The following is a 27,905-nucleotide window of genomic DNA, read 5'->3' as shown; positions in this document are numbered from 1 at the left end:
CGCGTCCTCATGGCTACTGAGCAAGGGGCGCTTCAGCGAGGGCTGGGACGAGACCCCCAAATACACATGCCAGTTGCCCCGTAACAGCAAAAGCCCTGTGTGAGGGGCAGCACGGCTGGGTCCAGGAGCTGGAGACTGAACTCGGTGGCCACACGCCCTGGAAATCCTCGCCGAGGGGTGGGAAGCGCCGTGCCGGCAGTGAATGCGAGGCAGGCGGTGGCTCGTGCCCCCGCGCAGAGCCGTGCACACACTTCCATTTTTGTCTGTCGGAGCCAGCCGGGGAGTTGCGGCGCGGCACGGCCTTATTGGGATAAACGCTGGCAGCAAAACCCCTGGAGGAGACCCTGAATGGGAACCAGCGTGGGGCCGGGCTGTGGGGCCAGGTGGGACCCGCTGCTCCCCGGGGCTTTGCCCCACGTCGCCCCCAAGGTGGCCGGTGCGGGGGGAGCACCGCGTCCTGCTGCTCCTCACTACACCCGGCTGCAGCCCCTTTCTACAAAACCATCGTGCACAACCCCTCCACGAGCCATCAGGTGGGAGGCCGGGGGTCCCCTACACCAGCCCCCCCCACGTTGCACCCCAGCATTTCCTCAGGGTGCCGGCCGGGCGCGGGGGCTTGCAGCAGAGACCTCCAGAGGTCCCTCCAAGCTCAGCGATGCGCTGCCGGGCTGGCAGCCTGCAGCACGGACCTCCAGCCTGCTCCAGCCCCGCAGACACCGACACCGGTGCTTCCCCAAAACGCAGACAGATCCTCAAACCCCTAGCAGCGGGTTGTGCCCCACAAAGCTGCTGCAGTGCAGAGAAGGCAGCTGCAGAAGGGAAATGCAAAGGGAAGGGACGCAGACTGTGCCGGACGCCCGCTGCTGCCTGCAGCTGTCGGCCGCAGGACGGCCTCAGCAGCCCCCCTGCCAACCCGGGGGGACCCCAGAGATTGGGGGATCCCCAGGCCCGCCCACCCCCACCTTCTCCTCGCTCATGAACACCCACAAATCAATGGTAAAGCGTAAGGGCAGTGGTTTCCTTCCTTAAACACCAGGGAGGAGCTGAAAACCCCTAATTCTCCCAGTGCCACGACTGAGGGGAGCCGAGCAGCTAACGAGCAGCTCCCTGTTCACCTGCTGAAGCAGGACCTTGCCTCTCCCAAAGAAACAATACAAAAACACACGATATTTGTGATGAAACGATGGCTTTATTAAATTCGGGGAAACTGTCCTAGCCTTTCCCCATGGGATGACAGCACTGGGCCACATGGATTCACGGTAATAGACCTCTTCTGTCAATATCGAAATGCTTCTTTTGCCAGCAGCAGAGATCAAAGCTCAAACGTGACAGAAATATTTGAAGCAGTGGAAACTTATAGTCATGGCTGGATATCCTGGGAGGATTTGCTCTGCAGGAGCAGGGGCTGCTGAATGGCCGAGCTGCTATATATGTCAGGTTAGGTGATCAGCTGGCCCTTTCTGACTCAAATTGTGTGTGTCTGGAATGAGTCCGAACTAGAGAATTACAGGTCTCTAAAAGATGAGGAATATCCATCGAGTACTGTACCTGTTGAATTTGAATGTCACTTCTTCTGGCTTCTGAGAATCATCTTTGGAAAGTGTAAGTTGGGCAAGTCCTTGATTAGTTAAGAGATACGTGGGACAAATATGACAGAAACTAAATAATAATTTCCTGAATTTCCTGAAACCAAGAAATTTCAGCCTAAAAGGAGAAGAAACACCATACTTAACAAACGGAGATGCTGGGATTCTGCTTTCCTCAGCTAAACTGCCCAAAGCTCAGAAACAACTCTCGGGACAAATCTTAACCTTATGAAAATCAATCAGAAAAATACCCCCTACTTCCTAGGGAGCTCAAAATCTGAACTGTTAGACATACAAACTGAAACAGAGACTACGAGTGAAGAGCAGAGCTAAAGCCTCCAGCTGCAAAGATATTATTCCATATATCTAGATGAAAAGTTTGGAGCAGATCTAAGTGCTCGGTCTGGTAGCAGGAGAATCAGCGGTGTGTCTGTGATCTGCCAGCTGGTTCCTCCCCGCTGAAAGTCTCCGCAGACACTTCTTTGCTGCGTAAATACAGCAGTAACCACAGCCCGAGGCATTTCTGCTGGTGGCAGGGGATAAAATAATACAGATCCGCTCAGCTTTCCAAGCCATAGGAGACCTTCCCTCAGCTCCCACGTAGTCCCTGACAATATCTCCAAGTGGGCAGTAACTTGTCAAAGCATGCCAGGCACGAGCCTTGCTTGTTTCCAAGGGCTGTAACGCACACGGGTCACTCAGCCCTTCGTGCCAGTCCCAGCAGGAGCGCACTCACCTGCGTGGGATCAAATTCAGGAGACTGAGCAGGTAATGCACCCGGAGGAACAAACTGCGACTGAGATGGCCATGCCTGCACTGAAGACTCTGAAAACCAAACGAACCCCCCTCAATCAGAATAATCGCTATCAAAAACTAAAGAGCAGCATTCCGTGCTCTGCTGGGGCAGCGCATTGCCAGGACACGGCTTACTGGAGCCTGAAGAGCAGCTCATCTGCTTTCCACCTGTTGTGCTGCACAGGGAAAACACATTCTCCTGGGGAGAGGAATCCCAGAAATTCCTCCTTGCACTGGAAACGATCACTCTCTTCTTGTTTTCCACATTTCTCTTTGTTTTGTCTGCAAGTTGTTGCACGCCTCTATTGGAGCATGGCACAGGTAGGAAATTCCTTGTAAGCCTCGGCTGAGCACTGCTGAGCATCTGTTGATTGGGAGCTGAAGAAACCGGGTTAGAGTTTTCTAAATTGAGAGCAACCGTGTATCTGGGAAAGCATTTTTTTCTGGAGCTTCCCAACGCAATAATCCTGTTTGCCCTTACTTGCTTCAGCCCACCGTCAGCACATCTAAAGAGCTCTCCTTTCCTCTTGCTGGGGTATGTTTTCTTCCTCTCCATTATTTTATTCCAAGGGATCCTTCCTGACTTCTGCTTTGCTTTGTTCCCTACAGCTACATTCTCCAGCTCATGGTCTGTGGATGAGTTCCCGTCTCTTTGCCCGGGCACGTTGTTTTGTACAAAAAGGTGGCAAACTTGAGGCTGCCTCTGTTGCGATGGTGTCACATTTTTAAATCCTGTAGTGCTTCTCCTGATCGCCTTCCTCAGAGGAGTTAGCAGAGACACTTCCTGCGGTACGGGGCAGTGTTTCTTCTGACCCTCCCCAAGAAACTGACTGTTAGCACAGCACACGCAGGGATGGGTAGCACAGCTCTGCGGTCCCAGAACAGACCTCACCTCCTGCACAGAAGTATTTTCTCTGTCACACACTGCTCTGGCAAAGGGGCTGACTTTGCCTCCCGCAGCTGTGCTGAGGTCTCTCCCAGGTGTCCCGTCGCCAGTGGGCTGGCTCCCCACGGGCAGGGCTCCGTGCTGAGATGGACCCAAGGAGCTGCAATCCCCCTTGCCTCGGCAGCACGGACAGTGCTCTGTCTCCTGACGTGAGGCACAGCCCTGGCATGTGCCAGGGGAGGTCTGAGAAGAGTCATCCACCATCCGAGGGGGAGCTCTGGCACTGGACATGAACGTGTGCAGCTCAGCTAAGGCACTAGGGAGCTTCAGGGAGCCTAGTTCTTCACACAGCTTCAGGTGCTGATCGCTCAGCTGAGCTGGCAGCGACTCCAGGCTCTCCTTCAGCTGCTGGACACTGGATTTCACATCTGAAATCTCCACGTCTTTCTGGGGAAGCAGTGAGCAGAGCAGAAGCAGTAAACAACACATTAAAAGGTACAATAATAAGATTCACAGAAGAAATTTTTGGTTCTATGCATCGGTCAGATCCCATAGATTGGGTATCAGTCCAAAAATTAGCAATTTGCATCCCCCTGTGTAATACGTATTTCAAACTGTCCCACAAGTGTGGGAGTTTTGGGGTTGGGGCTCCTAACCTCCTGTGGTGCCCCTCTCGCAGAGCGTTGCCCTCTCATGTGCTGGCATGTCACATCCTTGCCGAAAGCAATTCCTCCAGCAGGGTCTTTGAAAAAAACAGACCACTCTGGGAGGTCTGGAGTTCGCTCTTTTGTCTCTGCCACCCACTTATTCTTCCCTGACCTCTTTTCTCCTCCCTCTGGGAAGCCAAAGGAAGGAGGCACCGCACTTCTGCGAGATGCCCTCCCTTTGCAGGCATCAACTCCTCCAGCAAAGGCACGTGCCAGCGTGAGAAAGCCGTGCTTCATCGTGCGCCTGCCACGACAGGGTACTGTTGGGCTCCAGCCTTACTGACCAGGATTTCATCAGAGCTTACAGCACCGTGAGCAGGCTCTTGGGTAAGCATCAGTCAGCAGCTGGCCTAGAATTAGCATTTTAATATGTCTTTCCCTCTTCATTATAATAGGAGCAGTCTACTTTATAATCCTCTATCTGAAGACAATTTAATATTCAGTTAATATTTTGAAGAAATTGGAGAAATTCAGACAGAAGATTCAGAATAAAAGATTAATTTCTCCACTTACGGCTGCAAGTCTCCTCTCCATCTCCAGCAGCGCCTGCTCCATTTGGCTTTTATCTGTCAGGGCTTTCAGCACCAAGTCACTGTGACTTTGAAGAGCATCTTGCACTAAACAGGGAAATCAATAAAAAACACATTTGGCCTTTCATTTGTAAATGTGAATAAAGTACTATCAATACTATTGCTACTTCCTCCATGGCTTGGCATGAAATACTTCACTGTGCTGTGCAACCAGAGTGATTCGCCAGCTGAGCTCTCCCCAAGCGCCAAGCAATGAACAATAGGGTGCATGTTTAATGCACAGCACTTGAAATTTATAAGATGCTGAGTACAGGCCAAACCTCATTTACTGTGGTCTATTAATACGGCAGCCGGAGATGAAAGGCTACGCGAAGCTGGGGAACTTGGTTGGTTCAAGGCAAGGAAGGACGAGGCTTCATTGTCTGTGAACTGTGCTGGGAGAGGGACCCACATGGGACTGGCTCAGCCCCGTACAACTGACCCTCTTCTGTGGCACAACTGGTCCACGATTTTGTTACACAATTCGCCAGTAATATTAACCTCCCATGTAGCTGCAGTTGTTCTTACTGTAACCACTCATGTGCCCTAACACACGGCATCGCAGGAGCACAGTTTACAGCTTACATGGAGATGACAAATCCTGAGCAATCTTACAGTAGCCTTCCTTCAAAGCCATACATCACGAAGCACAGAAAGAGACGTTCACTAAGCACACCTGGTCTTCCCTTTGGACAGCACAGGGAGGTGCGTGCGGATGATGCGGCTGGGCAGGAACGTTTGCAGGTTGTAACAAAACAGGATGCAAAGCGCTCCTGCAAAAACAAAGCCTTCCCAAGCCAACTGGCCGGGATAACTGAAACTCCGGGTCCCGGACTGCCACTGGGTGCCTGAGAGAGATCCGTGCAAAGCCCGTGTTCCAACAAGTGGCTACAAGAGCTCTGCAATTAATTAATCCTCTTTTTCTCCAAATCCAACATGTTTGATTGACTTTGGTGTCTGCGGCGATAAGAGCCCAGCTGAAGCTGTTCCTGCACGTGGAGCATTTATCTCAGCTCCTCAGGGTGGCTCTTCTCACCCCAGCGAGGCGTGCTCACACGCTGCAGAGCCGCAGAGCGCTCGGGATCTCTTCCCCTCGTGCCCAGCTATTTTCATTAAGCTTGCAGGGACTTAATTATCTCGGTGAGCTCTGCCCTTCTGTCAAACTCTTGATGGAATTGGCCAAAGAGTTAAAAACTATTAGGGAGAGACAGACAGAAAGTACTTGTACAAGCTTTGGTTCTGTTAAAAAAAAAAAATCAGGGACGTTTTTAAAAGGTGCATTTGGGAAGGAAGAAAAGGAAGAGATCTGAGCAATTATGGGCTTACTAGTTTGTTCTCATATTGTCCAAGGTTTTAGGCTAGACCTTAAAGGAAAGAGTAATCAAAGATAGGGAGGAAAATGGAATAAAACGGAACAAGACTTTATAAAAGGCAGATTGTGCCTGACTAATGTAATACCCTGTGATAAGATAGGTGACTTTTTAGACAAAGGCAATGCAGTGCCTTTGTGTAGGCTCAAACAAAGCTTTTCATCATGTAATATGAAAAAAGCTGCGAAAAATTGTGAGGGGCACAAAGCCTCGATTAAAGGGGAAAAAACAGCTCCTGAGAGGGGTGGCAGGAGGGGAAAACGCAGCTCTGGAAGCACCGCTCGTGGGCCAGTCCTGCTTAAATCTGCCGTGGTGACTGGGTGCAGGGGCCAGAAGGGCGCTCAGGCAGCTAGAAGGTGGCACAAAGCAGTGCGCCAGCCCTGGGGCCGCAGACCAGGTGAGATATGGCAGTGCAGTGTGTGGAGGTGCACAAGCTCTGGCTGCCAGGAGCTTCTGTGCAAGCACGGCGTGGCTGGAAGCCCGTGCACAGGCCTGGCCATCTACGTGCAAGGAAAATAGATTGAACTGGGACACGTGCGGAGAAAAGCTACCAGATAATTAAGTGCTTAGATGATAATCTCCTCTTATGAAAGGAGATTGAAAGCATTGGGCTTATTGAGCCTCGTGAAGCAGGGGTGTCTGGTGCTGCAGGGGCTGGCAGGCGCAGCGGGGCCGGTGCTCCAGGGACTGGTGGCTTGTGAGAGCTCCCTCCTACGTGCCGGGGGTTATTTTATATTCACTTGTCTTCCTCCAAAGCAGCGGTGCTTGGGCACAGAGCACGCTGCTGTCCTCTGGGAGGAGGAACCCTGAGGCTGCCCTGGCCGTGCATCTTCCTCACAGGCCTTCAGTTAACATGCTGCCTGGATGGGGCTCGGGAGCAACTTCTGCACCTCCTCAGCACAGCCATCACCTTGTTCTCCACAGAGCGTGGCTTATTTCTGAGGATTACCTGCACATATTTCAACTAATAAGCAATCTGGTCCTGCAGGCAATTCGGTTGCCCCTGCTTGCTCTCTCTGCTGAATTTAAGCTTCTGCTCTTTTGTTCTGACAGATTTAGATGTTTTTAATACATCAACGGGGGAAAGTTGTGACTTGCAGGATGGGTTTGTAATGGTGGGGTGAATGTTTCAGCGGGCCCTCGCAGACTTTGCATCTCCCTGCTTAGACCTGAGGGGTACCTGCAGTCAGAGAGCAGGTTTGGGGAAGGCTGCCAGCCCCTCCATGCCTGCAGTCCTACCAGGAGGACGAAAGCAGCAGTGCCTGAAGCAGGGAACTCCCTCACGTCACTTCAACGTGCTCCAGCTGTATGCAGTGAGGATACAGGAAGGCTTACCTCCACACGCTGCTCTTCCCCGTACGCTAAATTTTAATTCTGAATTATTTTTAAAACTTTCTGATTTCCCTAGCCTGTCTGTTCTTCTACAACATGGTATCCTCGGTCTATAAATAGCACTGCATCCACTGGGCTTGTGATCTGCGTATACGTTTGACTCAGCACAGCATGCTGCAGGCAAGCTACCAACAGCCAGCCTTTTGGATGTGCCTCATTTGTACGTGTAGGAGTATTCTGCAGGAAAAAAAAAAAACACCTCGGTACAGAGGGGAGGCACTCTCCTTCCCTCTCTGGCTTCCACACCAAGGAGTGTTCAGACTTGTCAAACATTATTAAACAAAACAAAAACGGGGGGTTGATCTCCACTGAAAGAAAAAGGCATTGAGGTGGCCGAGCCAGATCACATCAAGGACCCTGTTAGTCAAATCTCTTGTCTTTAAAATGATCAAGAACAGCTGCTTCAGAGAAAGTTCTCTTCAAATAAACCCTGCAGCAGATAGTTATTGAACAACTCAATCATAGAGAAAAAATCTTTACTCGGTTAAGGGGTGGATTATGCATGGGCTTGTGCCTCTCTTCTAAGGTATTTTAGTCTAAACAAAACAGATTTTTACAACCTGGAACATCGCAACGCTTGGATTTGCTGTACCATTGTCTTTGACTGCTACTGGCTTACAGTAATAACATAAGGAATGTGAAATCTGTCAGGAGAGAAATCACCGCAGGCTCTCCGGGTAGGTCCTGCTGGGCCCACCGAGCGAGCCCACCCTGCTGCCCGGTGCTGCGGAGCCTTCCCAGCAAATCCGCCTGCTCTGGGGTGCAGCTGCACTCCCAACAGCTGAAAATTACAGGCTGAGCAGCCGCAGGAGGGAGTGTCGGTCTCCAGCCTAGGCATATTAAACACCAACTGCTTCTGATGCCTATCTACTGTTGTCTCTGCCATCTATCCTGGGGTCGGAATGACAGCACGGAGGCTTTAAATAACACTTTGGGGGGAGGTTGGTCCCCCCGTGCCATGGTGCAGTAGGGGACATGGGAGGTGGTATAAACCTGGTGAGACACAAGCAGAAAAAACGGCTATGGAGTTTGGCGGAGCACTGAGCTTTCTCCACATGCAGTACCGGAGCTGCAGACGTTTAGAACGTCACAGCTGCATCCTGCTTGGGCACACCCAGAGCGGCCGGCTGTCAGGTTTGTGCCTGCTTAGGCTGGGTCCCCTTCCACTGCACAGGAGAAGACCTCTGCAGCAGCAGCCTATGGGGTAAGCAGCCCCCGACCTCTGCCTGCTGCACAGCACGTTGCTGTCCTGTGGCCTGAAGTCCTGAGGTGTCACGCTGGTGGGTTCAGCATTTACCAAGACAACTGCACATCCTCCTGCCATCCATGCCAAGGCCGTGCTGGAGTCTGGTTAAGTTCCTCACCTCAACAACTTTCACTGCCGGTCACTGCATGGCTAGCTATGGGAAAGGCGTTTCTTTTATCAGTCTTCAGCCTTTTGACTTTTCAGTCGATATAAATGCAGAATGTAAGGGGGCTGCCTGGGTTTCACAGCCCAGACCACACTGTTCGGAGTAAACACGGCCAGATCACACCAGTACAAGCACAGCGAATTCCCCTGGAAACCTTGCCAGCAACTTACTGGGCCTGGGGAGTCTCCCAGTGAGTCATGTTTGAAAACTGCCCATCAAACACTGGATTTTGTCAGAGAACTGCATCAGCTCGTACCTCTGTTAGGGAAACATTGCACATTTTTTTGCCACCACTGCTGGCAGGAGGGGTAGAAGACTGTTTGTGGTATGCTTGCCGGGAACATGCTCCTCATTTGCGATGAAGTGTTGCAGAGGACATGGCTGTTGTGAGTTGTCACAGCTGGAACTGCCAGATACCAGAAAAGCAAAGCAGTTCGGAGAGGTCTGAGCTGTGAAAATCAGGATTTGTATAAAAAAAAATAGAAAGCTTTGATATAAATGTGGGTATATAAATGAAAATGAGGATAATAAAAAAATAAATGAGTTAGAGGAGATGAAACCAGAAAGAGTGAGCAAATGGTGATCTGGCAAGTCAACCAGAGAAACTCTACATCAAGTGGAAAAAGAACAGAGGAGACAGGGTCTGCTTGCTTCTTTACATCCCTGTGCACAGCACACTGAGATGTGGGCAAGGAAGAGAGCAGCTGTGCCTCTGTGGAACCTGCTCAGGCAAATGTTCTCTCATCGCCAGTGCCAGACACAGCTCTATCCACTGTGTGCCTGCACATATGGACAGACGCTCAGAAGAGAACATTTTTTATCTTATTGCACAGAGCACGCCAGCCCAACAGCATTTGAAAATGCTTTGGAAATATATTTTGAAAAATATTTTCTGTTTTGTGTGTAGACTCTGCCAAATCTACTTGCTACAAAGGAGGCCTGTGAGACTCCTCACATGCTCCTAATGAAGACAGACTTGATTTCAAGTTATACCTTTCTTTACTTTGCAGAGCCATTTGAATGTCCTGGCATACGACTTCTGTCTCTGAAGAGAGCCTCACCATCCTCTGTATTCATCTTCTGCATGTCAAATCCCCCACTACCAATGATTTAACATCTCCACCTTGTCACCTACAACCCACGGTGCTGTATCATCAACCACCGGTATTCAGTGCTTTATTGGCTCCGAATTTAGTTCTTTATCACCAAATTTAGGAATTTTATACCAGCCTTTTCAAAGGAATTGCCTCAGTTGGGATCTTTTCAAGGCACTACTGCAGGTATTTATGTGGTGGGAACTTAATTATCCATCACTGTGATACCAGTGAAATGGCAGTGTTTATCAGCAATTAACCAGTGACAGATGAACCTCCCAGAAATATAAAAAGAACAACATTGTGGAGCATGTGACGATTTTCATTATATATTCAACATTCTGCAGCATGATACATTACAGAAAGTGCCAATTTTTCTTTTCAATTGCTTTGAAAATCTAGCAGCAGGCACCTCTGGGAGGTTTCTCATTTCATTCAAGGCACATTTATTTAAAATGGTTATGGATAAGAAACAGGACAGCTGAGCAAATGGTATGGAGGGAAGAGGGGGAATTATGAACAATAAATTTGATTTTCAATGCCATGACAACTATTTCTGTGCAAGAGGTATACAAAATTAGGCAAAGCCCTGCCTCAGAGTGGACAAGCTGAGGCAGTGAAGTAATTAGGAGATGGGCAAATGCGTAATAACAGGCTTATTGTGCTGGCCAAAACAGACAGATTCTTGCTTACATTAAGGTCCCACCAAGAGCAGTGGCCAAGCACAGCAAGGGAGTGTTCTTAGCAAAACATGATTGGTATTTCAAACGTACATGCTACCACGGCCTCGTGAAAAATGCACCGGACTCCATTCTTTTCGCCTGAGAAGGCTGCAGTGACTTAAAGGGTATCTGTCAAAGCTGTACTTCATGGAAGCCACATTTTACTGCACAGTAAATATCCTAGTGCTTTTGGGAAGGTCTGCTACCATGAACTCACAAGGTATAATGTGCACTTCTTGCATGTTTTGAAGCTGGCTTCTTGTTCTTGCACAGAGCAGTGCAAGCAGAGAACAGAGTCCTGACAGGGTGTTGATAAAAAATAATGGCAGCATTAAAAATTACTGCACTCTCAAAGGCTCAGATCTAAGCCAAATTAGAAACAATTTCTCCGAAGCACTCTCCCTCAATAAAGACTGCTATGACTAGCCACTTCAGAGACAGAGCTGTTCAAAAGTATTTTACATTATTGGCTTTTTTGGGAGGTCGCCCTTTCATCACGGTAAAAGTGCATCTCATTACTTGCTTCATACCTAGGAAGAGCAGTACCAATTTTGCTCATACGTAAAATGTAATCACTTCAAGCATTAAAGGGAGGCGGAAAACTTCAAACTAACATGAATATTTGAGAAAGCCTTAAAAACTGAAAGTAGACATTCAGGATTTCAATAACTATCTCATTTTTACTGTGTATTCCATTAGTGTACCAGATATAGTCTAAAAATGCTCATACTCCAGGCGGAACACAAAACCAAAGAGATGCATCTGTCTATACATGCATGGTGTCTAACCATGCAACGCTCGAGTTCTTTGACACAAGAGAGCAGAGCAAAGGTAAATATAACCTAACAAGAATGGAAAAGCAAAGTCCATACTGTGAATAAGTATATTTTGCTATTCTCCCTTATGAGTAGCAGCTGTGAGTGGCATGGCTTGCATAGTTCACCCCAGCTTGGAGACAACATGCGGACATTCAGCAGTTTGACTGTGCCCTCTGCTGTTAACAGAAATACAGAAAGGACTCACGTGTCTTGGAAATGGTTTCTAGATGAACCAAAATGGATTTGTTTCTCGAATTGAACATTTCTTCAAACTTGTCCAAGCACACTTGCAGCTGCAAAAGTGAAGAAAAATGAAAAAAAATTAATACATTGACTTTTATTTGTGTGCAAAAACAGCCCAGAATGCCACACGACAATGACTATAATTCACTGCTGCAATAGCCTGAAAATGGACATTTATCTGTCACTTGGAAGAGTTTGTCCATCCGTTGGTTGCAACCCCAAAGGGGGTATGGAATGGCTCAAATGTCTCATAAAGTATTGCAGAAATCTTAAATTATTTTGCAATAGAGATATTCATCTCTAAAAAAAAGCATCAATAGCAACATTATTCTAATTATTTATTAAAAGTTATGGGGAGAAGAGACCTTCAACTTCAGACAGTGAGATACGTTTTATTTACTTGTTCTTGAGAGCAAGCTACTTTCTTCAGGCAAGAGGAAAGAAGTTGTATTTGCAGACAGCCAAAGGCTGTTCTTGCTCCCAAGCCCCAGCGAAATTCCATTGCTGACTCTGAGACAGGGCCCTAAAGCCTGTGACCCTAAGGACTAGCCACAAAGAGGATAGCATGTGAAAAAAAAACATTGACAATTGTTGGTCTACAGTATGTAGGTGTTCAAGACAAACAGTATGCCGATTCAAATATCAGCACAGAAAATGAGAGAAAGTGAATGTTCTGCAGCATTTCTAATTCTTCCTTATTCTGGGCTCTGAATTTGAAGTAACTTACCCCTTGAAGCCTGTCGTTGATACTGGAAATAAAGGTGCTTAAAACCTCTCTAAAATGAAACAAAAACAACAGAAGGAATAAAACAGACATGTAACGTTACTGAAGTAGTTAGAAACTGAAAAGATCACAGCAAATGTGAGACATGAAATACTGCAAGGCATAGTGCGGTGCACAATGCAAACACAGAAATGTGCTTACTTCAGCAGACATAACCCTTTGAAGTCACATTACTTGTTTTAGGAAAGCACGGATTCTGCTAGGTAGAGTAAGAAATATATATATATAAAAATATATATGTATATGTGATATATACACATATATCACATAGAGGTATATACATATTTTTTTAACTCTCCCAGTTCTGGCGTAGCATTTCTGCCTCTCCCAGAAGTTTCCGAAGGCATTTACACATGTTAATACTAACTGTTAGCTGCTGGGGTGTTACCACTGCACTATCTACTCCGGAAGAACCCAGCCGTGGTGGAGGTGATGTGCCAGTTGCTGAGATACATGAGCATTATATTTGGACTAAAATAACTGTGGGAAAAACAGGGAAAAAAAACTGCGGCATCAACAAAGCCCAAGCCAGGAAGAACAAATACTGCAAATCCTTTTCTCCCGAGATTATGCCTGTGGTTTCTGTTATCCACCCTTTTGAGTTGAGCGAGCCTATCAGGAACCAGGCTATATTCATGATTAACCTATCAAACAAAAATGCAAGGACTGTTGCTAAGCAAAGCGATAACCTATTTCCTCTCCGAAGATTCGGGTCATTTTAAATTGATCATTTAGTAATCCAAATTGCAACAAACAGAAAGGTGGAGGCCAGGTAGAGGCTAATCGTGAGAATTAGGCAGGGCTTCTGAAATATTTCTAGCCTTAGGAGAGGAAGATGTTCTTCTAATAGTCAAACTTGTGGGGGATATAAATGGATAAATTACACATTTATCTCTGTAAAGATAATATAGTTATTTATATAAACATGCTTCTAATCTGGGAGTGCATCTGGAGCGCAGAAAGAAGCATAATTAATATAAAGAAGAAATAAAGGATAATTAAGAGTTCTGACTAAACATTTAAAACTGTGTGTCCATTCCTCATAATTCACTTACAAAAATCTTCCTCTTCTCTAATAGGCACCAGAGCATCAGATTTTGCATTATCAGAAGTATAGTGCCCGTTGCAAACGAGAGAGATACACAGTCTGATCTGATTAAAGGCTTTTAACAAAAATGTGTTTCACTTTGGATGTTACATTACAAAATGTACAGAGCTAAGAATTATTTATAGGTGCACTGGGGAGCTTGCCATCTTTCATTTTTGAGATTGAAACTCTTAGCTTAATCCTTAAAGTCCTAGAGGACCTAGAGGTACATTTAATTCTTAACATCTGACAAAGAGCTCATTAACAAATTACACTTGTCTGTTCCCAAAAACACACATACAAAAATCCTGTATACCAGAAAAATTATAGAGATATGTGCAGGTTTATAACATTGTAATCATTGCATCTTCCTCTGCACACAAGTATGCCTGGCAATCTCCTCATTTGTCCTAAATGTAAATGTCATCCTAGGAGTCCCTTTTATACAGTCTATAAAATTTTGAGAAATATGGTCTTTCACAGAGGAAAAAAAAAAACACAACAAAACCCTTGCTGATTAGATAAAGAAGACAAAGGTAAATTCAGGTTATAGTTTTGTTGTTCCTTGTGGCTTATGGCTGAAAGCGTTACATAACTCTCATCGCAAGTAAACCTTATTCTCTTATCTTGTGACTCTTTCCAATCAGAGATTATCTAAAACCTGAAAAGACACTTTTCTTGGAGAAATCTGCAGCTACGTCATGTATGACTTTCAAGAGGAGAAGGAGGAGCTGCAGGGGATGATAACACATTTCACAGAAAGAATTTGCAATGGATGACTACATACCGATCATATTTGTCCTTTATTTTGTTCTTATTCACTTCAAAATTTTCCAGGACACTTTTCCCTCTTCCTGCACCGAAATTAAGTAAGCCTTTTTCTCTTGTATCTTCATCAAATAACTGTGGTTTTGTTTGGTATTTAGTAAAAATACTGGGCTCGCTCTGTTGCACAAAAGAAAGAAAAATGTTGAAGTATAAAAATAATCAGAACATTAATTATCAAAAACTATTTTTGTACCAAGTGCTTTGCAGACAGAGGGTTCACAGTGATTGGACGTGACAGATTAGATCGGGCGAGGAGATTAAGAATTTGACGAGATTATTGTTCACTTAGTGTGCCTAGTTTGATCGGCTCCCTGTGGAACTGAAACTCAGACTGAATTTCTTCAGACTCAAGGCTTTTCCATCATCCTGACTGTTTTCACTTGGTTGCAATCATCAGCTGCGCAGATTTTTTTTCCCTGTATGCTCAACACAGACACTATAAAATAATTTCAGGGTGCTCCCTGTCCATTAATCTAAAGGAAACCCTATTGAATTTCCTTTTGGGTGACATCATTTGCTGCCATGCGGCAACATCATCAGGCTGTAGCTGTTTTTCACATGCTCTGATACACATTTCAGAACAAGAAAATAACATTAGTATGAAAGCAGTAAAGACCTTCTTCATTCTATACACTTTCCAGACACTTTGTGACCAAAATAGAAATGCCTTTTCCTTAAAACATCAGAAAATGCAAATTTCGTTAAATTGTTTTCTTTCATCCTGAAGAGTGAGTTTCCTTTCCTGCATCTGATGAAAAGCCACACATTTAAAGGACAAGATCCTCAGCAAAACGCAGGGGACAACAGACAGGATCTGGAACTGAACGGCTGCCTAGGGCCACAGGGCTGGCACGACTGCTCTTTCCTAATCTTTGCTCTCAGGTGTCTTTATTTGGATCTGCTGGTATCTGCTAGTGGTGCAGGAACTATTTTAGTGAGGCTGGTAACATCAGAGGCCACATGCGATAAGAGAAAGATTTTGAGCTTAGAAGCTCTTCATCCAAAGTCATTCAAGCATCTGCCATAACAACAATCCAGCAAGGTAACTTTCAGGAAATTGAATTAAATGCTGAATACCTCTGTCATTCCTGCAGAAAGCTAATAAAGAGAAACACAGTACTGTTCAAAGAGGGAATAGATGAAATATTCTATCTTAGCTAGCTGGTCTAAAGACATTAGATTGAGAACAATTTCACATTATGTTAGTTATTAAAAAATGCGATCAAAGAAAATATCCCAATAATAGTCACATAAATAAGTTTTTTCACCAACCAGGCTGCTATTTTGTCTAGTTACGGTAAATATGTACTCTTCTTACTGTATCAGCAGATAACTTGATTTCAGCAGGCTCAGCCAATTTTACCACCTGTTTTCAGTATTTTCCATTAATTCAGAGGGTGGCTGTGTGTCTGTGCAGGGCTGAACGGGGGAGCAAGACTCACGTCCTGGGAGTTGTGCTGTCCCAGCTGCGTGCCCAGCTCCAGCGGTGCCGCTGCCGACTGCACGTTCTCCGGGCAGAACTGGGAGCCGAAGAGCAGCTGAGAATCGCTCAGACTCGAGTAGTCGCTGGGAGCATTGCTCCGGACGGAAAACTTGTTAGGCCTGAAACGGGACAGAGCGCGTTGAGTGAATCTTTCTTTTCCCTGAGTGTCACCCAAATAAACCCTTCCCAGCTAGCCTTGACTTTGTGCTATGTTTCTCTCTTTCTGTTCCCCTTCATAGACACAGCTCCTGCCAATTTACCCCCCAGGACTGTGGTACGATGCCAGGTTCCCCCAGGTAAAGGTTTCCCCACCAGCTGTACTGCTTTTTGTGCTGTCAGAGCCTGCCTTCAACTTTTTTTTTGCTGGCAAAGACAGAGACTTCTTCATTTTTCGTATTCCATTGCTCCGCGTTTACAAGGTCAGATGAACTGCTTAGGCTAGGTCCACATGTACGAAATACTGGTCCAGGCTTATACTCCCCAAATTAAGCTACCAAAATGCAAGAGCTGTGTTGCTGCCTTTGGTGCTGTTTCTCAGTATCAATAGATGAAATCCTTTCTTCCACCTCATCCACCTGTGCCACTGGACAAAACCTTACCCCAGCCCCCCCGCAGGAACAAGAATCTCACCATATAACAATTCCTAAAAAGGGTCAAGGAAGAAACAAACTGAATTAATTAAAATCTAAAGGTTTACTAATAAATCACAAGGACTTTCTCCTGATCAGGCCTGGCGGAACAGTGATAAACGGAACGGAATTAGAGATCAAAATTAATGAAAGAGAGTCTTAGGCAGACTCTTCCATAACAAATCATATAACTAAAGTAAAGAAGGGCAGTAGACTAATTCGTGTGTCTAACAAAAGATGATCACCTCAACATTTATTAGCAGTGACGTGTTCGGTTTAATCCCCACTTTTGGAAGGAGCCCAAACACCATACACACAAAAGGGAGAGGGCTTAGTGGGAGCATTTGAACTGCTCAGCCTCCCTCTTCTTCATATAGCGGTGTCAGTGACAATATCATATTAATACTCCTGGCTTTAAGCCCACCGAGAACACCGAGCTGCGGTCAAAAATAGACAGATGAGGTACGAGTTTGTGGATCCTCAAAAAGTCTGATAAATCTGCCTGAATTCAAAACCTCCCTTGATCTTTCTGCGGGCCCCAAATCTACCGAAAAAGAAATCTGAACATAACTTTTACTAGCACAGCTTCCTGTTTCCACCTCAGCTACGCTTTGTACAAAAGAACTCACTTTAAATCTGCAGCCCGGAGTATGTCAGGAAGAGATGTGAGCATGCAGGCTGCCACCACCCCGTGTGGGCAGCACGCTGGTTAGAAATGTAGGTATCACATCCCCTGCACCAGTTTCTAAACCCGTCTGTCTTTTAGGCAAGAAAGCTCCCTCTTAGTTTGAGGAAGGGTTTTTACACTCCCCAAGTGCTTTACTGCCAATACACGGTTCCACGACCCCCTTTGAAAGCGTCTGGTGCACCTGGTGAATGCCACATCCCTGCTGTTTGCTCGGTCCCCTCACGGCACCCGACGTCCGAGCACCAGGCTGAATGCAAGGAGCTCCGCTGCTGGCGTTGTGGGGAGCCTTGCAGCTCAGAGGTCTCTGCGAGCTGGGTGACTTCCCTGCCTCACTCTGCGCTCACACCATGACCAAAGAAGGCTGTAGACGGCTCTGGAGCCTCATTTTTCTGTCTGAGGTCCTCTCTTGGTGGTTAGTTTAGGAATGATGGCACTTCTGCAAACTACGGGGGGAGACAAACCAGATGTCTCTCTGAGCACATTCTTTCCCCTGAACAACAGATTTCTTTCTCCCTTGCTAAACGCTGCTGGCAATTGATTTGTTAACAAGGCCATCTGGACAAGGCATCAGCCTGGCCATGCTTCGGCCAGGCCTACCCGTGACAGTGAGATCAGACAACCACGGCTCTCTAGCCACCTGACCATTTCCTTCAGGGCGCTGGGCTTCACGGGTGCGTGACCCGTCCTAAATATAAACCCTTCCTTATAAACAGCGAGGAAGCATTCTAGATATCCAATCCTGGTTAGAAGTCCCTCCTAGGTGATGCAATAGTTTATCTCAGGAGAACTCTTAGCTTTCTGCTAAAACGAGCCATTCCCTGAGTCATTCGGGCATTTGTGCCAAGAGTGCTCCTATGCTGTTTGCACTACTGGATGCACTCAGAGCAAAAAGAAAAGATGTAGATATGTAAGACAAGCGCCATCACAAGCTCTTGTCAGCTCCAAAAGTGCTAAATCATACTCTGCCAACCATGGAATGGTTTCTTTTTCCCACCTAATTTAATGCAAGGTATTGCAATACTGGCAACTCCCGACACTTTCTGTAATATGAGCATGACCTCAAAAACCTGCAGCCCTCTGCATATCTGGGGAGTCAGCTAGCTCTTCGTAGTCTCAGTTTCCCTGTTGTCGGTATGAATACCACCCCCCCCAAGAAGTCGGATCTTTTTGGAGCTTCTTGCATTTTTCCGAGTTCCAATCAGCACATCCAAATACTTTGGCATGACCAGATGTGAACATGTCACCTTTTGTTTAAAGGGTCTGCCTGGCCCCCAAACAGCTGTCAGATACAACACTCCAAGAGAAATACAGCACGCAATAAATCCTCTCTTCTTGTGTTCCTAGATGTTTCTAGGTGCGTCAACACACTAAAACACGTAACTGTAGTGTCATAGGCCTTATTGGTCTGTAAAAACAATTTTTACTCTGTTGTTTGGATCCATCTTTATGTGCCAACACCAAGCTTTAAGAGTCAGTTGGAAAAGCAAAGTGAGTCTCCTACAATTTCCAAAATAACATTTATTTGTAGTGCTGCTGTGATTTTATTTAGTTCTATCATCCGCCCTGAACCTGTGCCAACATCCCTCCTCTTCTGAAGCTCTGTGGGTGAAGCTCACTTACACCTTCCTGACATGTTTCTTCAAAGTGCAGCAAAAATTCGTTCCCCAAGAAGAAATCTTTTTCTCCTGGTAGCAATCTTGAGCTGTATCAGTGCGATAAAGTTCCTCTTTTCCTGCTTGCTATCAAGAAAATCTCCTAGCCCTTTCTGCTCCTTCTCATTTAGTGACCAGGACTGCATCACAACAAATCCAATTGAAATGCTGGACGTTCCTTTTCACCTGCTCTTCCCCACAGCTTTATTTTGTATCTGTAGGAACTGTCTCTAGCTCTACCATGCTGTTCTCGTAGTTACTATTTGCTGCCTGTCAAAGTGTTCAGCAAACATGCAAGGATCGGCATTTGCTTAGGGTGCAAAGGAGAAACTTTAGCATCCAGGGGGCTTGGAGGAGTTTAAATGAAGGAGTTCTAGTTGCTGCTGCAGTTTCCAGCCATTTACCATCGCTTTGCTGGAAACAGCATCAGCATAACATTATTTTTCTGTTCCCTGTCCTCTGGAACTGAATGACCTGCTTGTTGCAAATCGTTCATTTCATTGTTGCATTTGTATCCTAAAAGGAATCTCTACAAGCAGATTTTGGCACCGACCCTAATGTATTAACCACAACAGGATCCCTATAGGTTATTCAGCTCAGACACTGCCTCCAGTTTCCAGATTTCAGGCTCAAATTCCTTCCGCTCTTGTTTTAATTCCTCAAGGTCATTTTTACTTTCTATGCGCAACTCCATTATTCATTCCAACGTGATTCAATAGCACCCAGACATTCCTCACCTTGGAAACCGCGTTAGCTCTTTTGTCCTGAGCAAGAAGCCAGTAGTCGGAGATTTCTGCGGCACAGCCTTGTTTACTTACACAAAATTTATCCCTGGCCGCATTAGGAATTAGACATCTGGAGGTAATTTTTTTGCCCCCCAGTCTGAAGCTGTCTTCCAGCCTGCATGGTACATTCAGTTTCTAACTCCTCCAAGGCTCAGGGTTCTTACAGCTGCTCGTTCATCGGCGTTGTCTTGGCTGTCTCCTTCATTTTCTGCTAATTCTGGGACCTTAAGGAGACTTCAGAATTTGTGGCTCTGCTATGTGGGATGGAAATTCATGAAATAATGGATCGAGTAAGGCTGTTAAACTTGGAAGATGTTTCTCAACAGCAGAAATATGACGCGTAGAGAGCAATGGCCCAAGCAGGCCTCAGCTTACAGCATCCTCTTTGAATGCCTCTTTAATATTTTTATCATGTATTGGCCTTAGATGCTTTCTGGCGGGCTTTCTGCTTCTGATGTCTTTGGAAATAGGTTTATTAGTAGTTTTTATGCCTCTAGCAACTTACTGCTTTTCACATGAAACAAGAAAATTCCGGTAACTTCAATTTAAAATCATAATATACTGTTTTCTATTTTTACATTTTTAATTATCTTTACTTTCTTAAAAGATACCCTCTCATTTTCAATAGTCTTCTTTACCATGCCATTTAACAGTGTCATTCTGGTACCAGTCCATCCCCAGTCTGATCTGATAGCTTGTAGGCATTAGTTCTATGCTTCAGTATGAGTCTGAATAATGAGGATCTTCAGTATGAGGCCTAAATAATCTCTGTGCCTCAGGCGAACATTTAACCCTTTTGCCTGTCCCTTTACATTTATTTTAACAAGACTTCTTATTTCTATGTCAATATCTTTTTTTGAAATCACACATTTCTGTGGTGGATTTTTGGCTTTTGATGCTCCTGCAGAGATGCTGAGTCCAGTTCATTATTGCCACTTTTACAGCAGCACCACAAGAGTAATATTCTGAACGAGGGTCTTATGCTCAGCTCGAGACCAAGGCAAGATGCATTTCTTCCCTGGGAGTTCCCTGGCTGAGGCGGGTATTTATGGTGCTGAAAATCTAGTTTCAGCGTCATGCCCCAGCGATGCTTACCCGGTCGATATAAAGCTAATTGAAGCATCATTGCTTTTGTGACCGCTATTCTCAGGTCCTCTGTGCTCCTCCTCCATGTTCCCTTCTGGCTGGGCAGTCAGCAGTACAGCACTAATACAACATTTTCCCTAATTAGGTCTGGCATTTCAATCCACAAAAAATGTGTTGTTTGTCGATACACTTAAATTGACTCAAAGCTTTCTCCGCTGTATAGCTGTCACTTTATTGGCCTCACATCCTCCCACCTTCTTAAATAATTGGCACCCTGATATTACAGTGTCCAACTCGATAACTTTCCTTCCAATGAGTTTCTAGGATCTCTATTATGTCGATATTTGTACATTAAAAACAGGTAAAACGGGGACTCTGGTTCCCCCATCCTATCTCTCAGGCTGCCAGCAGTCACAGAGAAGATTATGTGTGTTTGACAGACAGATGATGAATAAAACCCCAAGTCCCCAGTCTGCTGTGAGACGCAGACAGAAAGGAGGTACAAGAGGTGACGGTTCAGAGCAATCTTGGGCTTCTGCAGAAACTCTGTCATGACCTTATTACATCACTGGAGCTCTGCGTTTCTTATGGACCTGGTGGCAGCTGCTCTCAAAAGTAACACCCTGCCTCAAACGTGCAAAGAACTAACAGAGTGAGCCGTACCCTGCCAAGACTATATGCTGATTTCATGTTGCATCTTAGAAGCTCTCTTAAAGACAGTATTCTGCAGTTTATACATCATATCCTGCTGTAGTGAGAAAAGTATCTAGTAACAGGAGAAGAGAGCTGGGAGAAGTAATTAACACATTTTCCCCCCATCTCAAATACATGCACATACTCCTATGAATGACTTTTTTTTTTTTTCCTTAGAAAAAGTTATTTGCTGTCTGAGAACCTTATCCTTCATCTTAACTCTTCCAAAAGCCCAGCTGCATTTTCAGTAATGTTTCATGACCTATTGGACCCTCTCAACTCATTTGAAAAAAACGTGGAGTGCTGAGGAGTAGGTGTTAAAATCTTGTCTGTGTTTTTCTCCTGCATTAATAAAATAGTTAAAAGGGAAGATCTGGTAGCTGACAGGACACTTTGGAGGAGGAAGGAATTCAAACAATCCCCTTCCAAACAGGCACCAGTACTTCTTCTACTCATTTCCTTTTATATTGCACAACTCCACAGAATGCTTTATATATATATATATATAAATTATGTATATATTATATATACACATACAGACATTCACAACTAAATTTTCCCCAGTTCAGTCTCTGACCAGAATAAAAGTTGCAGGTTTCCAAACCACTGAGACATAACTTCTTAATTCAATTAAAAAATTATGTAAAAAAATCTGCAGGTACCAAGAAGACAATAGAATTATGCAATGCATGTTTATAAAGGCTAGATCATGACAGATATAAACACACTTTTCTCTGAATTGGCTCCCCTTTGACCCTCGCATCTGTGCAAAATTCAATTAATTCATAGGTATATGACAAGCACTTTTATAACGGGAAAGGAAACTGCTATTATGCTTTCATTATCATCCATCATCATGGTAACATCAGGCCACATCAGAGACAGTATGACTAAAATCTTGAGTTTGAACAACAGTTAGTTATATAAGTGGGTTATTTAACTACCAGAGGATCAGACAACCAAATTCATCAATTAGCTTCCCCAGAATTAAACAAGAGATAAATCTGGCTCTATTTTTAGCCAAGTCATGCAAAGAGTGATACTCTGCTATATAAAAACGTAGCATGTCTTAGCATTTGCTCTCCAGATGTTTAATATAAGTAATATTTGTTGTTTCATTGTATATTACAGATGTGGAGACTTCTAGCTGCTCTTTGACTTCTGCTGGGAAAAAAGATCAGCCATGCATATAAATGCAGTATATGGAATAATTTTAGTTACATAATGTGTAATGATATTGCAAATTATGATTCATTTTATCTATCTTTTACACAAGGCAAGAAGGGAACATTTAACTTATCTAATTAGACATGTTGCATAAGATAGGCCATAGGACTTTCCTGAATAAATTCCTGCTTGAAGCACAGAATAGCTTTTAGCAGAGCATCCAGTGTTGATTTTTAAATTCCCTACAATGGTAAATCTATCACAGTGTTTAGTAGGCTGAGAGTATGCAGATACAAACAGAATCACAGAACAGGTTAATTAAGCATAATTCACCAGACCATGACTAACTGCAGATCAATTCTAGATAGATTTCTTTCCGTTCCCTCAGGTGTCTCGTGCCTGTGCCTCCCCCCACGCCCCCACCCCTTCTTTTGGCAGTACAGTGACCATGCAATTGTGGCAGAGTCTCCAACAAGTCTCTAGAAACAGAAAGCTACAACAAAATGGTGGCTCCTGCTTTTCCAGCTGCCAGATCATCTCCTAGGTTATGTATCTTGGAAAGTTTCTGTCTCTTCCTACCCTAGACCAGGAAAAGAGAACAGCCTTAAAATCACCAGAAAGTTAGGAAGCAGGGCAGGCATAATGGCTGTTTCTCTTAATCAGCATATCCCATGTTTGAACCAAACCGAACCACGTTTCACTGTATTGCACCATATTTGCAGGAGTGCCACTTAGCGCAGGAAATATAACCTGCTGTTCCTCAGGATGCCTCTGGTTATAGAATTCGAACCCAACTAAGTGGACCACTAAAATGTTTAATTTGAGTAAATGTTATTAAACACCCAAAACATTGATAATCCCAAGAATGTTTTACATTGGCAGTGCAAGACCTTCAAAATATGTTGTACTATAACCTGTCACATGTCAGGATGAGGTTCCTTGTATTTACAATTTCCTTATAATCTTAAGAGAGGCTGTTGTACTTAACAGGCTTTGTGGTATAAACTGCGCACACTGGGAATCACACAGATCAAACACACACGGCGTGCAATTAGTGCATGTAGCAAGAAAGCACATTTTAGTATACCACTTACATGCGTTTTACTGCAAACTCACGGGGTAGCGACCCTGAGCAAAACACAGCCCATCCCGATGGCTCCAGTGTGATAAGCACGAAAATGGTGAAAACATACAGCACTTACCCAGAGGCTGTTGGAGTGCTGAGCATCTCCTTGATGTTCCAGACGTTAAAATTCATTTTTTCAAGATTGACTGTTAGAAAGGAAAAATACAAGATCTGTCAATTGCCTGTGTCAGAATAAAACCACCCACAGGGCCACCAGCTGCACCCTGATGGCGGCAGCACCCCACCGGCCTCGTCGCCTTGCAGCCAGGGCATTTATGGGGCTGGGAGTGAGGGAAGGCTTCCCCTGGGCCCTGTCCCCATGGGACTCATGTACTGCCCGAGCTAGGGGCAGTTTGTGCATGTTTCCTCCCTCATCGCTCCCTCTCCGGACATCCCTCCCCACTCCCCGGGCATGCATGGCCTCCTCCCTCCTACCCGGTGTTTGCAATGTCACGGTGCTGCCCACACTCTGCCAGTAACACTGCAAGGAGGAGAAGTAAGAAAAAGAGTTACAGCCCCCTTAGGACGGAGCACACCAGCTGCAAGGGGAGCTGAGAGGCACCTGCAGCCCCAGGGAGGCCCAGCCAACATGGCTGACGTGGCCGACGTGGCCACCCTGGGGCTGGGCCTGGCGGCTCCCTGCAGGGCCGGGGTGCAGCCAGCATCTGGGGGGGGGCTCGGGGGTCCCCCCTGACCTGGGCTGTCCCCAGGCAGATGGGGGGGCACCCCTGTTCTGGGTGAAGGGGGTGCTTGGGGCTCAGTGCCCCTGGGCTGGTCCCTAATGGCAGCCATAGCACACCAGGTGGCTTCGTGCCCAGGGGCTGTGCGGTCTCTTGTGTCAACAGTGCTCTCAGAAATGCAGAACGGCTTAATTTTACCCACTAGTATGACAGAAATAACCCATGATCTAAACATGCCCCGGAGAAAGATCCTCAAATATGGTTTTACTGGAATTTTTTCATTGCACGTCAGTATCCTCCTCATCTTCGGGAATGGAAAATGGGCATGCTTACTTGCCTGTTTTTTTCCCTTTAATTCAAAGTATTTTTAATGCTGGTTAAACTCGTTGTCAGTTTTGAAGATGCTCCGTAAGCACTAAACCACTGCAGAAATAAGGCTGCTGTAAATTTACAGATAGATTAGAGAAGCTCATCACATCCCCTTCACGCTCCTCCTGCCTGGAGAGCAACTTTTAGTGTTAACAGCAGCCTGGAGCTCCGAGGTGTCAAAACAATGCCTGTGTTGTGTGTCATCCCGAACAACAGCAACGTTGATGTATATATCTGTTTTCCTTAACAAATCCTGCAGAACTGAAGCTTTCACTTAAATAATTCTGGACTTTTACCCATAACAGACTTCTTGGAGCAACTCTGCTGCTTGTTTTTGCTTGTAAATACAGGGCTACATCTGGTATAAATAGCTCGAATTTATCTCCACGGCTTGTTAACTCTCGACCGTGTGATGATCCAGTGGTGGAAAGATTTTCTAGGACTGAAGCGGAGAATTGCAGGCTGTCTGTGCTCCCACTGAAGTGATCTGATAATGGCCAAGCTGTCAAAGGCTTGAAGCCTAACCTTCCTCCAGAGAGCGCTGCTGTGGGGGACACCTGTGGCTATGGCACTGGTTGAGTGAATAAAGGCTTTGCTCTGCTTTGTACAGCTCAGGTGTACAGACTAACACCCAGTTCTGCTATCACTGCACTGAGGTCGAATTCAGACCTGTATCACAAATGGTGGTTTTCTGTCCTTTTATTGTTCATAATTGGAAAGTCTAGAACTCCCTTCATAGGAGACCACAGCGCCCTGTATCCACTTACAGCACTTCCACTGGTATTAGGAAAGGATTTGTTGGTACTTTGTGCACCAGCTATAGGACTTGGCACCCGCTTGGTGCATTATTTTAAGTTATTATGCAGAGCTATTCATATTTCTGATGTGGCTGGAGCTTTCTGGTTTGAGTGTCTACTGAGTTTGTGGAACATGATAAATGAGATTTTGTATTTCCATCTCCCCAACAGCAGAAAGAAATTTCTATAAGGAAACACATTTTTTTAATTATAGGTTTGACAGCTAACTCCAGTCCCAGTCTCCCCCCGTCTGTAGCAGAGCTCTGGGGAGATCAGCAGTGTTGCCTGGTGCTGGCTTGTAGCAACAGCTTCTAGCATTAGGGAATTTGGCCAGATACTTGAAGGTTTTCATTTAGTAAAAATTAAAAGAACATGCCAGGAGATAGACAGCAATATATCTTGTACATTCCTCAACTGTTTTTCTTTCATTCGTTAGCATTTCATTAGCAGCTCACACGAGCTCTTCAGTTAATAATTTGTCAGTCTTAAGCGCAACCAAGGCCATCGTTCGTTTTGCCTTTTTGCCTGAAGATTTCTCCTTCCATCCCAAGATGTCCTTGGCTATTGTCCTGGCCACTCTCTTCCCCTAATTTGGATGGGATCTGGGTCTAGTGCCCAAAAGCGAAGATAGAAAAGAATGAGCAATCCAAACTTTTAGAATAGGTCACGGATTTTTCTGTTTATCTCAAGTGAAACAGTCAAGCCAAATGGAGCTGGAGTGGGTGGACGTGTCCCAACCCCCCCAAAACGTGCAGGAGGTAAGAGTGCTAATAAAAGAGAGGAGAAGCTCTCTGCAGGGCAGGGGCTGCTGGCCCCCCCAGGCTGGCACCATTGCCGCTGGAAATGTCACCGCAGCAGGGACACATGACAGTGAGGTGCTTCTAAGCCGTGGCTTCCCCCTCTCACAGCTGGCACAGTCTTGCTTTTGGAAAAATCAGTGCCAGGCACCGGCGCCCGCTGCACAGCCCCGTCACTGGAAGGGAAGGCTGCAGAGGAGGTGCGCAGGACTGTCAGCGTGCTGGTGACTCAGCGCCTGATTTATCCTGTCCATGCGATGCTTCCACGGGACAAGCTCATTAATCAGGTCTGCGTCTCCAATGCAACTCCATGATTTAGGGTCCCACACAACAAAAGTTGTGGCGAGAGTGAAGTTCATACGAGCCTCGGCGGCTTCTGGAAAGGGCTGGCAGGCTGGGGAGAGGTACCACGGCTGTCCCTTCCCTGCACTCCTGGAAGAAAAAGCCCACCAGGGCCAAGCTTGTCAGGGGGGGGGGCATTGTGAAAATAGGACACTGCTGCAATATTCACAGGAGAGGGCCAGAGCCCCCACATGCTGTGCTTGGAGGATGGGATCTCTCTTTCCAGCCCCCAGACCTCCCAGCACGGCGCAAGCTGCTGACTTTGTCCGGCTGCCAGCGCATGCCCCCCGCTGCTGAGCCACGGCTCAATCACGCATTCAGGGCCCCCTGCTGATCCTGCTTCTGGCACAGCTGTGGTTTCTATGGCAACTCCAGAGGTGGATGCAGGGATACTCCAGCCGAGGTACCAGGTATCCCAGGATATTCTTCCCGAAACAGAGGCAAGCAGCTCCTCTCTGACCCATGCCCAGCATTTCCTATGCAGTGCCCCGGCACATGGCACAGCCGGCCACGGCACTGCTCTGGCTGCTGTCGCGCTCTGCGGCGCCTCGGCCGCCCGTTTCCCCCTGTGCTACCCACCCGAGGATCGCACCGTCCGTCTTCTCCGAAAGGTCAGGCATTCACACTTGATATTTACCCGGACCTGTGAGATCTTTCTAATGTCATCTCATTAAGACTGAATCCCTCGGCTGTGTCTGCGGCCGCTGCTCTGCGCTGTGGGGTGCGTGACTTTGCATGGAGCTAAAAGCAATGAGGCTCAGGCAGGACCACGGTGCTGAGCAACCTGGGACATCGGTCCCCACACCCATCTCGCCGTGCGCCCCTGAATGACACCCGCAGATGTCACCAGCACTGAGCTTACCTTCCCATCCTGATGCCAGTAAGTGGGAAATGTGGTGTTCCTCCTTCCTCAGGCACCAGACCATACTCCAGCCAGTGTGCTGGTGCTATGCTGACACCACGGGCTCCAGAGCAGCCACCCCAGGCAACCCAGGCAGCTGGCAGCCAGGTCAGGAGCAGCTGGAGGAGCACCCCAAGCTGGGCAGCAGGGTGGGAGTCCCGTGGGTAGCAGGAGACAGGGACCTCTTTTCTCATGTAGGAGACGTCTCTTCTCTTGCCAAGCCTCTTATTTCCCAGCAGCATTTTCCCAGGGTCTTCCAGCAGCCACCTCCATCCCGTCCTCTCTCGCGCTCCAGCTCCCTCTGATAAAACTCCTCTCTCTGCCACTGTGTTCACCCCCTGAAGCCTCTTTGCCCCGTGGTGCAGAGCCCCGTTGGGGAAGAGCTTGCTGGGCTCCCCCTTGGGTTTTCCCAATGGG

The 27,905-nt window shown here is 46.3% G+C and overlaps 1 protein-coding gene across 3 annotated transcripts; it reads right to left on the bottom strand.

Moving 5' to 3' along the window:
• Window positions 1-1,169: 1,169 nt before the first annotated feature.
• IHO1 (interactor of HORMAD1 1) lies at window positions 1,170-27,798 on the bottom strand. Of its 3 annotated transcripts, none has more exons than XM_080606931.1 (8): window positions 23,848-27,798; window positions 23,679-23,748; window positions 15,736-15,895; window positions 14,253-14,410; window positions 12,322-12,370; window positions 11,557-11,644; window positions 4,488-4,591; window positions 1,170-3,714 (listed from the first exon to the last, which is right to left on the bottom strand). In XM_080606931.1, exons 1-8 carry the CDS (start codon window positions 23,873-23,875, stop codon window positions 2,434-2,436), a joined length of 1,938 nt encoding a protein of 645 aa, XP_080463057.1. In that variant the 5' UTR covers window positions 23,876-27,798; the 3' UTR covers window positions 1,170-2,433. The 3 variants fall into 3 exon arrangements, with proteins under 3 accessions (XP_080463057.1, XP_080463058.1, XP_080463056.1); XM_080606932.1 differs by having other exon boundaries at window positions 24,038-27,798; XM_080606930.1 differs by having other exon boundaries at window positions 27,450-27,798.
• Between the last annotated feature and the right edge of the window lie 107 nt (window positions 27,799-27,905).

Source organism: Anser brachyrhynchus, assembly GCF_964034855.1.
Source record: "Anser brachyrhynchus genome assembly, chromosome: 10".
In the NCBI taxonomy this organism is placed as follows: Eukaryota; Metazoa; Chordata; class Aves; order Anseriformes; family Anatidae; genus Anser; species Anser brachyrhynchus.
Note: the sequence above shows the minus strand (reverse complement) of the source record. Positions and strands in the feature narration are given on the sequence as shown.